The 12993-nt window shown below is 51.8% G+C and overlaps 1 protein-coding gene across 1 annotated transcript in view; it reads left to right on the top strand.

Annotated features, from left to right (window-relative positions):
- The first annotated feature begins 840 nt into the window (after positions 1 to 840).
- Fam207a (family with sequence similarity 207 member A) overlaps positions 841 to 12993 on the top strand; it is a 30009-nt gene continuing 17856 nt past the window's right edge. The window contains exons 1-2 of the mRNA XM_021205499.2: positions 841 to 1029; positions 2801 to 2909. Of these exons, the coding sequence (XP_021061158.1) occupies positions 892 to 1029; positions 2801 to 2909 (247 nt within the window). The 5' untranslated portion in view covers positions 841 to 891. The remainder of the gene's footprint in view (positions 1030 to 2800; positions 2910 to 12993) is intronic.

Raw genomic sequence — 12993 nt, 5'->3', positions numbered from 1 at the left:
ATCTAGGCTATAGCCAGGCTCATGCCCCCAGCTGCTCTAGCCACCTCTGTCCCCAAGTCTAGGCTCCCAAAGACTCAGCAAGGAAACCCTCAGGGAAGGAGCAGGAACCTGGAGGCAGCCGCGGAAGAGAAACCACAGCGGAATGAGGCTTATTGGTTCTGCTCCCTGGCATGCTCTGCTACTTCAGCCACGGTGGGGCACCGGACTCGGCTTTGGGCTCACCTTCTCCCCACAAATCCCATCTCACTGTGGATCCTGAGCAGAGACGTCCTGGCATCCAGGATGCTCTCTACCCTAGAAGGGGAGAAGGCAGAAGGCCTCTACTCTGGCTGTGCCTGGGCCCAACTTTCTTTTGTGGCCCCAACCATAGCCCACTTTGGTTTTGTATTGTATTTTACAGGGGTCATTAGGGTGGAGTTGGAATCACCCTTCGTCCTTGCTTTCCTAAAGCAATACCACACTGGGTGCACAGGGGCTGTTGGGCACGGAGCCGACTGTGCAGGATGACGGAGGCCGCCCAGTCTGCCTGGTTCCCATTTAAGTGGAATTGCAAAGTCCAACTCCAAGCCCTGTTTTTGTTGTTGTTGTTGTTGGTTTTTTTTTTTTTTTTTTTTTTTTTTAGTTTTGAGACAGGGTTTCTCTGTGTAGCCCTGGCTGTCCTGGAACTCACTCTGTAGACCAGGCTGGCCTCGAACTAGTGCTGGGATACGCTAGCGGGGAGCGCGCGACGTAAGCACCGCAACTGCGCACGCGCTACGGGGGGGCACTTCCGGGGACCCGCCGAAGGCGGAGCTACACCGCCGCGGCTCTAGTTCCGGCTGGCTGGGAGCACTTCCGGGAGGCGCTTCCTCTAGTGAGGCGGCGTTGCCAGCAGGCGGAAACCCTACGACGATGGGGAAAGTGAGGGCGCTACGGGCTCGTGTGCACCGGGCGGCCGTGAGACCCGACGGGGAGGCTGCACCCGGCCCTGTGCCCCGCGCGGTGGAGCCGGCGCTCCCACAAGCCCCGGCGGGCGGAGCGGGGGCGAAGGTGAGGTGTGGGGCGCGGGTCGGGCCAGGTCTCCGCTGAGCCAGAGGAGCCCCGCATGGTTGGGGTGTCGCCTCTTCTGTGTGTGTTTCTGCCACTCTAGTTAGGGGCCTGACCCGGCCCACCTTTAGCCGCCATGCCTTCTCGGTTGGGGTGTGAGGCTCCAGAAGCGAGCTCCATCGCTGGCGGAGAGCATCCCGCCACGCTCTGGAAATGTCTCAGGGCGCTAGCAAAGGCTCTTTAAAATCCGCACCCGGCTTTAAGTAAAGGAGAGGGCATGCCTGAGGTTAAGCAACCTGAAAAGATGCGTTGTTCTCGTTAACAGTCGTCCACCAGCCACGGCCCCATCCACCCATGCAACCAGCAATCTGCTTTTGGCTTCTGCTCTGGACAGTCTGTGAATGGGGGGAGACCGGTTTCTTGTGTTGGGTTCTTTCACTCGGCAAGATATTTATTGTCAGGGTTGCACGATACAGCCACACACAGGCTACGTTCTTTGCCTGGTGCTCCTGTTTCAGCTGCCAGGCAGTGTTTTCAAGTTTGTATAGGAGCAGGAGGAGGGATATTGGCCCACGGAGCCATCAGCTTCCCGTCAGTTATGCTAAAGCGGGGTTTTCAAGCGTTTACTGTGCACCACGCATCATGCTCCTGTAAAGCAGTGTCATTTGACAGATGAGATTTATTTTAAAATCTTTTATGCTTGTGTTTTGAGTGCATGTATGTTTATACCACATGCACGCATGGTATTATGAGAGGCCAGAGAGGGTGTGGTTATATGTGCTGGGAACCAAACATAGGTCGTGTGCAAGAACAGCAAGTGTTTTTATCCATTTCTCCAGCCCCTAATTTAGATTCATTCATAGTCTTACTCTGTGTCTGTCTGTCTGTCTGCCTCTGTCTGTCTCTGTGTCTCTGTCTCTCTCTATCTCTGGTGTGTGTTTGAGACAGGGTCTCTCTATGTAACTCTGACTGTTCTGGAACTCAGTCTGTAGACCAGGCTGGCCTTGAACTCATAAGAGATCGACCTGCCTCCACCTCCCAAGCGTTGGGGTTAAAGGCGTGTGCCGCCACCGCCCAGCTTGTTATTCTTTTAAGACAAGGTTTCACCCTAGCCCAGCCAGCTTGTCACTCTCCAAGTGCCCAGGCTGTAGTCCACCGTGCCCAGCTTTTATTTGTTGTTGTGCCCAAACTGAGAGCTCCTTCTGTCTCTTCCCACACCCACGGGAGTTGCTGTGCAGCCACTGATGTCTTATTTTCCCCATTTTCCTTTTAATTTGGTACCTTGGCTCAAGCTTAAGCCTTGTGTTGACAGAGATTGTTTTTATGCCCCTTTGGCCAGCTGCGTCTTTGCCTTACTGGAAGGCTATGTGGTTGGTATTCCTTTTTTTGTTCCTCAGAGATGCCCAAGGACCAGTACTTAGAGGATTCCCTCTGCTCACTCGTGGGAGGGCCCCTGCATACAGTTGTAAGCAGCAGTCATGCCTTACCTCACAGCTGCTCCTGGATCTGTGTATGTTCCCAAGGAGGCTGTGCTCAGGCCCGGTGCTAGTGTGGCTCTGCTCCACTTCTGGGAGACCCAGCCACTCTGATTGTCCCAAGTCTGATGGGGGCAGGAAGGAACAGGCCTGATGTGGGAACAGGGACGTAGCTACTCTCCCAGGGCCTCCCTGGCTGAGAAGTAGAGGATTTTTGCCTTGGTATCTTCTCGCTGTGTGACTCTCAAACTAAAGGTCAGCTTGATGTTGTCCTCTCTCTTCTTGTGTTGGGACTGCAGGACTGGACATTCGTTCACAATGACATCTTTGCCAGGACACAGATAGACCCTAGTGCGTTGGTGCAGAGGCTGGAACTGGACCAGAGGAGTGTGGCCTCCCTAAAGAGAGGTGAGTTCCTACCTTTGGAGAGAGTTGAGAAGGCAGCCCGACTGTTGCCTGTGGACTAGCCTGTGCTTTAAAAAACAACACTAGGCTAGACACGTGTTTAGGCTAGACATGTGTTGCACACCTTAAATCCTACACTTGAGAGGCTGAGGCAGGCCAGTCTCTATATATATTCAAGGCCAGCCTGGACTACACACCTAATTCCAGGAAAAAACAAGGCTGCGTAGAAAGACCCTGTCTCAAAGCAAAACAAAAGGACATGTTACTTTTACAGGAAAAAAAAAGAAAAAAGAAAAAAAACAGTAAAATATACCAAAGTAGAAAGATTAGTGCTGAGGAGTGGCACATGCCAGTGCCTGCCCTTGGTACCGCGGACGGAGTCCTTTTGAAGCAGGTGTGCCTGGCATTCCATTCATAAATTCTGAGCATGCTTACACTAGATAACTAACCTGCACCATTGATCCTGAACCTGTGTTGTCAGGGCGGCAGAAAGCAGGCAGGCCTTGTGGCTGCCAGCTAGTCAAGACAGTCCTAATTGCTGATGAAGGCGTTGTGACCAGACTCACTCTTTTTTAAAGATTTTTTTTTTTTTTTTTTTTTGTAAGAATTATTTATTTAGCCAGGCGGTGGTGGTGCACACCTTTAATCCAAGCACTTGGGAGGCAGAGCCAGGCGGATTTCTGAGTTCAAGGCCAGCCTGGTCTACAGAGTGAGTTCAGGACAGCCAGGGCTACACAGAGAAACCCTGTCTCGAAAAACCAGAAATAAAAAAAATAAAAAGTAAAGAATTATTTATTTATTATATGTAAGTACACCGTGGCTGTCTTTAGACACTCTAGAAGAGGGCATCAGATCTCATTACGGATGGTTGTGAACCACTGCGGTTGCTGGGATTTGAACTCAGGACCTTTGGAAGAGCAGTCAGTGCTCTTAATGGCTGAGCCATTGCTCCAGCTCCAGACTCACTCTTTTTTTCTTCCCCAAGACAGGGTTTTTCTTTGTAGTCCTGCCTGTCTTGGAACTTGCTCTGTAGACCAGGCTATCCTGCCTCTGCCTCCCAAGTGCTGGTTGTAAAGGCCTGCACTATCACACCTGGCTACCAATGGCTTCTTCCTTCCTTCCTTCCTTCCTTCCTTGCTTCCTTCCTTCCTTCCTTTTTTTTGAGACTGGTTCTCTTCATGTAGTCCTGGCTGTTCTGGAATTCACTCTGTAGATCAGGCTGGGCTTGAACTCACAGAGATCCGCCTGCTTGTGCCTCTGCAGTGCTGGGATTAAAGGCGTGTGCTACCACACCCAGCACTACCATTGCCACCACCACCGCCGCCGCCGCCGCCTCCTCCTCCTCCTCCTCCTCTTCTTCCTTTTTAAGATTTATTTTATATGTGTGAGTACATTGTCACTGTCTTCAGACCTCCCAGAAGAGGGCATCAGACCCCACTACAGATTGTTGTGAGCCACCATGTGGTCCTTGGGAATTGAACTCAGGACCTCCAGAAGAGCAGTCAGTGCTTCTTAACTGCTGAGCCATCTCTCCAGCCCACCGTTGGCATTCTTAACTGTCAGTCCTGGTGTATATAAAATGGTGACAGACCCACCTCAGAGACTGAGCTTACCTTATCCAGAAAGGTCAAGGCATTCAGCAAATGCTGGTTGCTTGCTCCTTATTCGTGAGTGGGCTCTGCAAGATGACCAGGCTAGACAACTGCAGAGGAGTTAGCATATCCTTCTTTGGGACAGCGAGGTGTTCGTAGGTTTCAGCCGAGCTATGGGCCCTCTTACTGCCAACTGGACCTGAAGAACTTGGCCTTACCATGGCAGTGCCTCCCTCAACTCTGTCATGTCCTTTTCCTGTTAGAATCTCTGTCAAGCCCTGTTATTTGGATGATCCTGGAGCCACCTGTCACCCTTCGACCTGCCCCATCTTGATAGCAATGCTTCCCTAAAAGGGTTAACATAATAGTTATCTAGAGAGAGCTTGAAAACTGTACCTGATTGAATCCTTCAGAAAAGGATGTTTTAAAAATTTGTATACCCATATATGTGCATAAAACCTTAAATAAGGGACAAATCACATCTGATGTCTCACAACCTTTATAGAGCGGCCTTTGACCTCCTTAGTTAACATGTATTTCCCATGGGCTGCCTCTTTGAGAGGGTTATAGGGACTGAAGTTTTAGTGTGCAGCAGAGATGGGTTTGGGGGACGTGGGAATGGCCCCTTAGTTTGGACCATGTATAGCTCTGGCCAGAGCGTATCCCTGGATCTTCGTGTCCGTGATGCCTCAGTTCATGTGTTTGGGCACAGGGTGTCGCAGGAGAAGGTGATCTTGAATGTAGGACTCGTCCAGTCTACAGCCATCTTTGGTCCCTTGGGGTGATCTTGAGACATCCAGGGACTCTTCCCTGGTGTATGTATCACCTGTCCCCTAATCAGCCCTCACCTTCTTGGGGGCCCCTCTGACTGGCTGTCTCTCCAGGTGTTACTCTAACCTTGAGTCCCACATATCTGTCCTCAGTTAACTGTAGGCTAGACATAGGTGAGAGTTAGACCTCACAGAATGTCCTGATGAAGTAAGATAGACCTGGCTCTTCCTCTGCCCACTAGCACAAAAGATCAGCAACTTGTTGCATGTAACAGTGCCTGCAAGACCCTTTGGAGAGATCCCCATGTGTAGGGAGGGACTTGCAGTTGGAAAACCCCAGGCCTTCATCATACTCCAACCTGGCTGAGACATTCAAAGCCTGCGTCTCCCAGGGTCCCAGGTCTGCATCTCAGACCCCTCTCCGCATGATTCTTCTGGTGCCTGGTACCTTTTGTGTTCTTGGTACTGGCCACTTCTGTTCCTGGCCAGCTTAATCTCTGAGCCAGCCAGGTGGAGGGACACCTGACTTGTGTCAGAGTGGTCACAAAGGGAGCTGAGTCCTTGACTCAGTCTCTTGCTGCATCAGGCATGACTTGGTGCTGCACACCTGACTGGGGCAATGCAGGAATGAAGAAAGGACAGACTCACAGTACAAGAAAGCCTCTGGTGGGCTGTGCTGTTTATGATGGAGGACACCTAGGCAGACTGAGAACTCAGGGTTTCTTAGGGTTTCTACTCATGTGACGAAACACCATGACCGAGATAACATGGGAGGAAAGGGTTTATTTGGCTTACATATTGTAGTTCATTGAGAGAAGCCAAGCAGGAACTCAAACAGGGCAAGAACCCAGAAGCAGGAGCTGATGTAGCAGCCACAGAGGGGCGCTGCTTACTGGTTTGCCCCTCCCCATGGTTTGCTCAGCCTGTTTTCTTATAGATGCTAGGACCACCCGCCCAGGGATGGCACCACCCACAGTGGGCTGGGCCCTCCCCCATTGATCACTAGTTAAGAAAGTCCTGCACAGCATTGCCTACAGCCTTATCTTATGGAAGCATATTCTCACTGAAGGCTCCGTCCTCTGATGAGTCTAGCTTGTGTCAAGCACCAGATAGCTAGACCAAGGGCTCTCTGTAGGGCAGCAGTCTCACGCTGCAGTCCTCTGTAAGGCTGAAGGTGTCGTGAGTTGGTGGTTGGACTCACTGACCAATGGTAAACACTGTACTTGGACCAGAAGAAGACTGCTGTTTCTGTGGGTCTGAGGCCTCGGGGTCCTTGATATGGCTGTGCCCATGTTGACAATAAACATTTACTGAGGACTCCATATACAGCTCCATGGTCTGCTCAGTGACCTGCTGGTTTCAGAGTTGCTGGCACTGCCTGTGGGTGCTTTACTGTATGCGTCACTGCAGTGCCTCTTGCCCCTTGTCTCAGAAACAACTCAACACTTAGCCCAGGAACTGAGGTAGCTGTAAGTGGAATGGTCCTAAGGAGACTAGACATCGCCATGACCGCCATGTGTACACATAGGCTGTCATACCATGTACAGGCTTGTGGCCCCAGGAGGTGGCATGGCCAGTGTCCCTGTGAGCACTTTGCTGGTGGCAAAGCACTGGCCATCTTTCTGTTGGTGCCTTGGGAACCAGCCCCCTTCCTGCTCCCCTGAGCTTGTCTTCCTGTGGCAGAAAAGATCTCTGCCTGGGGGTTGCTGGGCTCTGCGGCTGTGCTATGGGGCTTCTGACTTACGTGTCCTTGCCTCTCACCCTGAGAAAAGGAGTGAGGCTGATCTAGAGATCCCCTGTCCCCGGCCAATAAACTCAGCTTTGTCCTGTGGGATAGAGGGTCTTGCCTGTGTGATCCTCTTGTGAAGTGGCTTGTGGTTCCCCTGCCTGCTCTTTTGGCAGGTGTGGAAGGAGTTGTGGGAGACAACATGAAGCAGTCTTTCTCCAACCCCCATCCTGCACGTGTTGTGTGTTACCTGGTGTGCAGTCCGCTTGAGCGGGTGCAGTGAGCCTGGTCGTGCCGCTGCCTGGCAGATGGTCACAGTATGCTCTCTGGGGCCGCCTTTACTGACCTTGGGCACGAAGCTAAAACATGACTGCTGTTCACAGGAGAAAGTCTGCAAGCACACATTCAAATTTTATTTCCAGTTCTCTGTGCCTGCAGAGACCGCAGAAAACAAACCAATCCGTTTTCCAGATTACCATCTGGACTCTAGCTCTGAGATTTGGGCAGGATGAGGCAAGCCCTGCAGAGGAGGAGAGCCAGGGTGGGGTAGACTGTGAGGAGCATGTGAACCACCCGCCAATCGTTCTTGGTCATGGTGCAAAGACCACTGGGATTCGTGAGGGAAGAGGTCATTAAGAGGCCTAGGCTGCGTGATGTGGCCCCAGGAAACCCAGAATGCCCTCCATGGTCTCCTCAGGCATCATGATAAGCTCTTGCCTGGTTGGTTGGTTATATCATTTCAGACCCTGACCTCCCCTGTGTAAATGTGCATTTTCAGGCTCCCCCTCCTATGAGCGGCAGGCCTCGGTGACTCTGGCCAGCAGAGGGCAGCAGAGCCTTATTTCCTTCCTAGGTCCTGGGCAGGGGACCTGCTGCAAGCGACTTCCTTCTGTGTGTGGAACCCTCAGAGGATGAGTTTCTTTAGGAATCGTTTAGAAGACTGCTGTGAAGTCAGAGCTGTGGCAGCTTGTAGGACATGTGCATCACTGTCTCCACTACGCTCCCAGGCTTAGCCTGTGCACAGAGCAGGGAGTCACGGGAACAAGCTCTAGGAGCAGGTCACAGCATGAGTTGACCTTGGCTGCAGTGTTGTGTATGTGCTGGCTGCTGAGCTGTGGGGTGCTAGGCTGACATACTGGTGGACAAATCTTGTCGAGATGCCAAATCATGGTTGACAGACACAGTCCAGTAACTGTTTCTGTGTGTCCCTTCAAGTGACATTCCTTGGGTCCTCGGTTACCTAGTTGTGGAGTGTGATGCAGAAGTGATTGTGCGTGCTAGCAGGGAGCCAGCCGGGGCCTGGTTCTGTCCTTCCTGCAGCTTTAGTATATAAGGTGCCAGGACCTATCAGGTTCTCTTTCCAGAGCTTGAGCATAGCGGCTGGCCTAAGTTGGTAAGGAAGCAAGGCTGCATTTGTGATTGGGACAGGAACATGTTCCAGATAGCACAATGGGCCACACTTTCATTAGGCTAAAGCTGCCTGTTTGTTTTAAGGCCATATAAACAGCTTAAACACGCAGTAGCAGAACATGTAGTAGAATATGTGTGTGGGTTCACCAGCCAACCTCACTGCCTGTGTGCCTCCAGTGCTCTGTGGTGGACCGTGTTGAGTGCCCACCTCTACCCTCTGTGCTGGTGGTCCGGCCCAGAACTCTTGTGGGACCTGTATCCCTAGGCCCCAGGAGATAGGTCCTGGCATGCTCAGTATTGAGGATACTTGGATACAGCTCCTTCTCCCTGTCCTGCTAGAGGCCTGGCCTCAGCTCTGTAAGTATAGAACCAGCCCTGTGGCAGAGGTTTGACCATTAGGGCCCAGCCTCTACTTGGAGTTTTATGAAAAGTAAGGGATAAGCATCAGTAGGGACACCTGACCCTGCCTTGGTGACCGGCTGAGCCCCATCCAGTGTGGGTCCTATCTATGACATCACGTTAACTGTCCACCCGTGTTCATGTGGTGCCTACTGCATGCTTCCTGCTCTGTTCAGAGCCACATGTCCATTTGACTTGAGGCCCCACCTGGTCCTTCAGCCTGTGGGTACTCAGAGAATTGTCTCTGTGCTTTATCCCAGGCCATCTCACCTGATGACAGGTAGCTTCAAGGAGGTGTCATTGCTTCCCAGTGGCTGTTTGGAACCAGAAGACTCAGGAGCTCTTCTGTCATTACAGGTTGTCCCCAGCTACTTCAAAACCCTTCAAGGGAGAGGGATCCCATCATCGATCCGCAGCTGGGCTAGAGGGCAGTTGTAGGTTTTGAGATAAAGTTTGTGTGTATGTGTGGCGGGGGTAACAGGAAGAGGAAAGTCTTGCTTGTGTGTGCTGGATGCAGATGTCACCTTGTGTTAGCAGCTCCTTTCCTATGACCTTGACTTTTGACCCAGTTACCTCTCTTTGGATACCCTTGCCCTGTGTATTTCCCGAATTCCACAGGGAGGTGCCATTTTTTTAGGGCCTTGGCAACCCCAGGGATGTTGTAGGATTTTCCTGGCCCATTGGTACCCAGATGCCTTCCTGAGCCACTGCCCCTGTCCGCAGCCAACTCACTCACTCCTTTTCTGCTGTCCAGGGCTCCAGGCCGTGGGTGGAAGGCTCTGCCTGTATTTAGGGTAATTCCTCCCACCTCATTTATCCACATCTGACAATCCCTCACAAATACCTAGCCCTTCCTCCCTTTTATAGTTTAACTGCATGTCTTATTACTAGTCTGTGTGTGCAGTGTATGTGTGTGTATGTGCACAAGAGCAAGCCTCTTGTGTTTCGAGGTCACACAGCAGTGTGAGAGAGTTGACTGTTTCTGTCTGCCGGTGCAGGGTTCAAACACTGTCAGGCTTGAACAGCCAGCACTAACCCTGCCCAAGCTCTCCAGCCCCCTTCCCTTTTCTGAAACCCATCCTTACCCTGGTGCACAAGGCTTTTCCAGTGCTGCTTATCTGAGCCTTTTTGTCACAGTACTAGAAGGCTGACCAACACAGAGTGTTTGCCCCTCTCCCTTGGCGCCCTGACTACTGAGCATCCCGGGAGGACTGCTGGTTACATCTCCGTCTCTCTGGCGCTGGGAAATCCTGATGCGGGGCTGAGGTTACTGCTGTTCTCACCCTCCTGTCTGTCCAGTCGTCTTGCTTTCAGCCTGGTCCATGGTGATTGGCTTAGGTCTCACTTTGTTGCAAATTTTATTTTAAACATTTTGCTCATCCTTAAAAGAGTAAGCTGTAGATGGGAGTCAAAGTTATGCATTTGGTCTGGCCTGCCCTGGGCCCAGTAATCCTGGTACCTGTTCCAGTTCTCTGGTAAGGAAGCTGGGGCTGAGATGCCCTGCCCCAGTACAGCAGTTGGTACTGTCATGTCTCAGAAATGCTTGCTGGGCTCTGTCTCCTTCCTTTGTAGGATAAGGGCTGCAGCTGATGCCGTGACAACTGGTAGCCAGGGAGAGGCCTGGAAGCAGCACCACCTCCAGCTCTGTTGTCCCCAGCACAGCAGGGACTGAGCTGCTGTTCTGTCACAGTGGCTCCCATGATGCCCCCGCTGTTTGGGCAGCAGCCACAGCTCATTTTATGTATGTATTCTAGCCAGCACAGGCCTGCTGACGTCATAGACATCCCTGTCCTCATCATGGAGGCTACCCATGTCTTCTGGTTGCTGCCTGTTTCTGGGCCTGTCTTCTGCCCACAGGGAGTAACCGTCAGCCTGTGCAGAGTCCAGGGAAGCGAGCGTGAACATCAGTGCCAAGGGCAGCAGGATCCTTGGGCTGTGTCAGGCCTCAGCTTCTGCATGACCTCAGCATTCCAAACCCTCTGCATCTGCAAGAACAGCCTGTTCGGTTCTGTTTCTCCGGAGCGACGGAGGGCTAAAAAGGTCACATTCTAGCTAGCGTTCTCAGTAGCCCGCTCCAACATCCTTCCTTGTGTGTGGTGCTAGGCATGTGATTGCTAGGGCCAGTCTCCACTGACCTCCATGTTATTTTTACTTTGGAGTAATTGCACAATTACCAAAAGTTGAAAGAATCATCTAGAGAGAATTACTTCCTGTCCCCTGGGATGTCTTCTGTGTGAGCTCCCACCCCTGTTGGTGCTGTCTTGGCTGTGCCAGGCCCATTTTTCTTACAAGTTTCCATGTACCTCAGAAAACCCCAAGTCCCACCCAAGCCTGACATCCCACATTTAGGCCTGTTGTCACCTCACTTGTGGTTTGACATTGCTTCTAGTCATGTGACACCTGCCTAGGTCTGGTGCACTGGAGTGCAGTGAAGTACATTGGATGCTCCATCTGTCAGGCCAGCTGGAGGAGTAGCTACCGAGCCTGGGCCCTCTTACTCCAGCCCAGCCCAAGTTGCACAGCCCTGGCCTTTCTTCGAGGGAAAATGAACAGGTAGAGTTAGGCTAGAAGCATGGGCACCATACCCCAGCACCTTGACCCTAGCTATGGGGAGAAACTGAGTCACCAGCTGCCAAAGCTTTGTCCCTGTCCCCTCAACAGAGGCTGAAGTAGCTTACCAGGGTCTCCAGCTTCTGACAGAACTTGCTTCTGCCACGTTTATCCTTAGACATGCAGGTTCTCCATCGTACAATCCAGGAACATCTACATGTACGAGACAGCAGGAGACCGTGTTTCCTACACATGTTCTTGGGAACTAAAACCAGGTTCTCTCTTCTCTGTGGCTAAAACCATGTCAGGTCTGGGAAAGGCAGTTAAGGCCAAGGGCATGGGCCTTCCTGTGTTGTTCTGGGACAGAGTAGCAGCAGGGAAAGGTCCCACCCTCTATCCCACTTAACACTGCAACCCAGGTGCCCGAGGCCCAGTAACCGGTAGGGGCCCCTCCTTCTGCCTCATAGTTCTCAGTTCCACATTAGTCCTTCTTATTCCCCAGGGCAGGGCTGCTGCTCTGTCTGGGCAGTGTCCCTAGCTGGTTCCAGCTGCCTTACACTGGGCTGAGACCATCCTTAGAGAGAGGAGACCCAGCTAGCATTGTCCAGGCCCATCAGTGTTGTCTGTCCTTTCTGCTCTCCTAGCCCAGTTGTCTGTGCCCCAGTCAGTCAACTTCTGGTCAGTGGGACAGGTCCAACTGATGTTACCACAGAGTATGCAGTGGTCAGCCTTGGTTTTCTCCTTTGAAAAGTGGGACCATGTCCTCTGGCTCCTGGTGCAGATATATCTCCACTTGTCTTCTTCAATGTCCCCAGACAAGTGTACACTCAGCCGCTGAGAGGCCCTCTGCCTGCAGTGGTGACCAACAGAGGCTGGCAGTTTATACAAGGCCTCTCCCTGACTGGTGTCTAAGAAGGTGGACTTGACTCAGATGGCAGTACTACAGACCCAGTGGCTTCAGTGCGTATTGTTGCCGTGGTTTTGGAGAACAGTGTCACAGTTGTGACAGAGAGGGCATGGGTGTCCTGGTCCTCCTTGGCCAGCACATGGTGTTCTCCCGCCCATGGTCTTCCCTTTGAGTACACCTGTCTCCTGGTCTTCATCTAAGGAAAAGTCAGATCAGGGCCACCTTGATGGTCTCATTTCATCTGTAAAGGGGACCTTGCTGTATTTAACCACCATTTGTATGGGGACCTATGCCTTCAAAAGTTTGGTTTTTCCATTTTCATTTTATTTATATTAGTATTTTGTCTGCAAGTATGTAAGTGCACCCTGTCTGTGCAGTGCCCGTGGAAGTCAGAGGAAGGTCTCCGTTTCCCTAAGACAAGTTACATATGGTTATGAATTGCCGTGCAGTAGCTGGGAACTGAACCCGGGTTCTGTTTGAGAACAAGTGCTCTTAACCACTGAGCCACCTCTCCGGCCCCAAGACCTGTGTCTGTGATAAAACAACCTTGCCAAGCAATGTAAGAGCAACATAAGGGAGAAAAGCAACATAAGGGAGAAACAACGTAAGGGAGCAAGGGTTTGTGTGTCTCACAATTCCAGGTTACAGTCCATCAGCTCAGGGACATAGAGGCCACAGGTTACAGTCCATCAGCTCAGGGACATAGAGGCCACAGGTTACAGTCCATCAGCTC

The sequence above is a fragment of the Mus pahari genome, chromosome 9, assembly GCF_900095145.1.
Source record: "Mus pahari chromosome 9, PAHARI_EIJ_v1.1, whole genome shotgun sequence".
Classification (NCBI taxonomy): domain Eukaryota; kingdom Metazoa; phylum Chordata; class Mammalia; order Rodentia; family Muridae; genus Mus; species Mus pahari.
The sequence above is the reverse complement of the archived record's forward strand: the minus strand, read 5'-3'. Positions and strand labels throughout refer to the sequence as shown.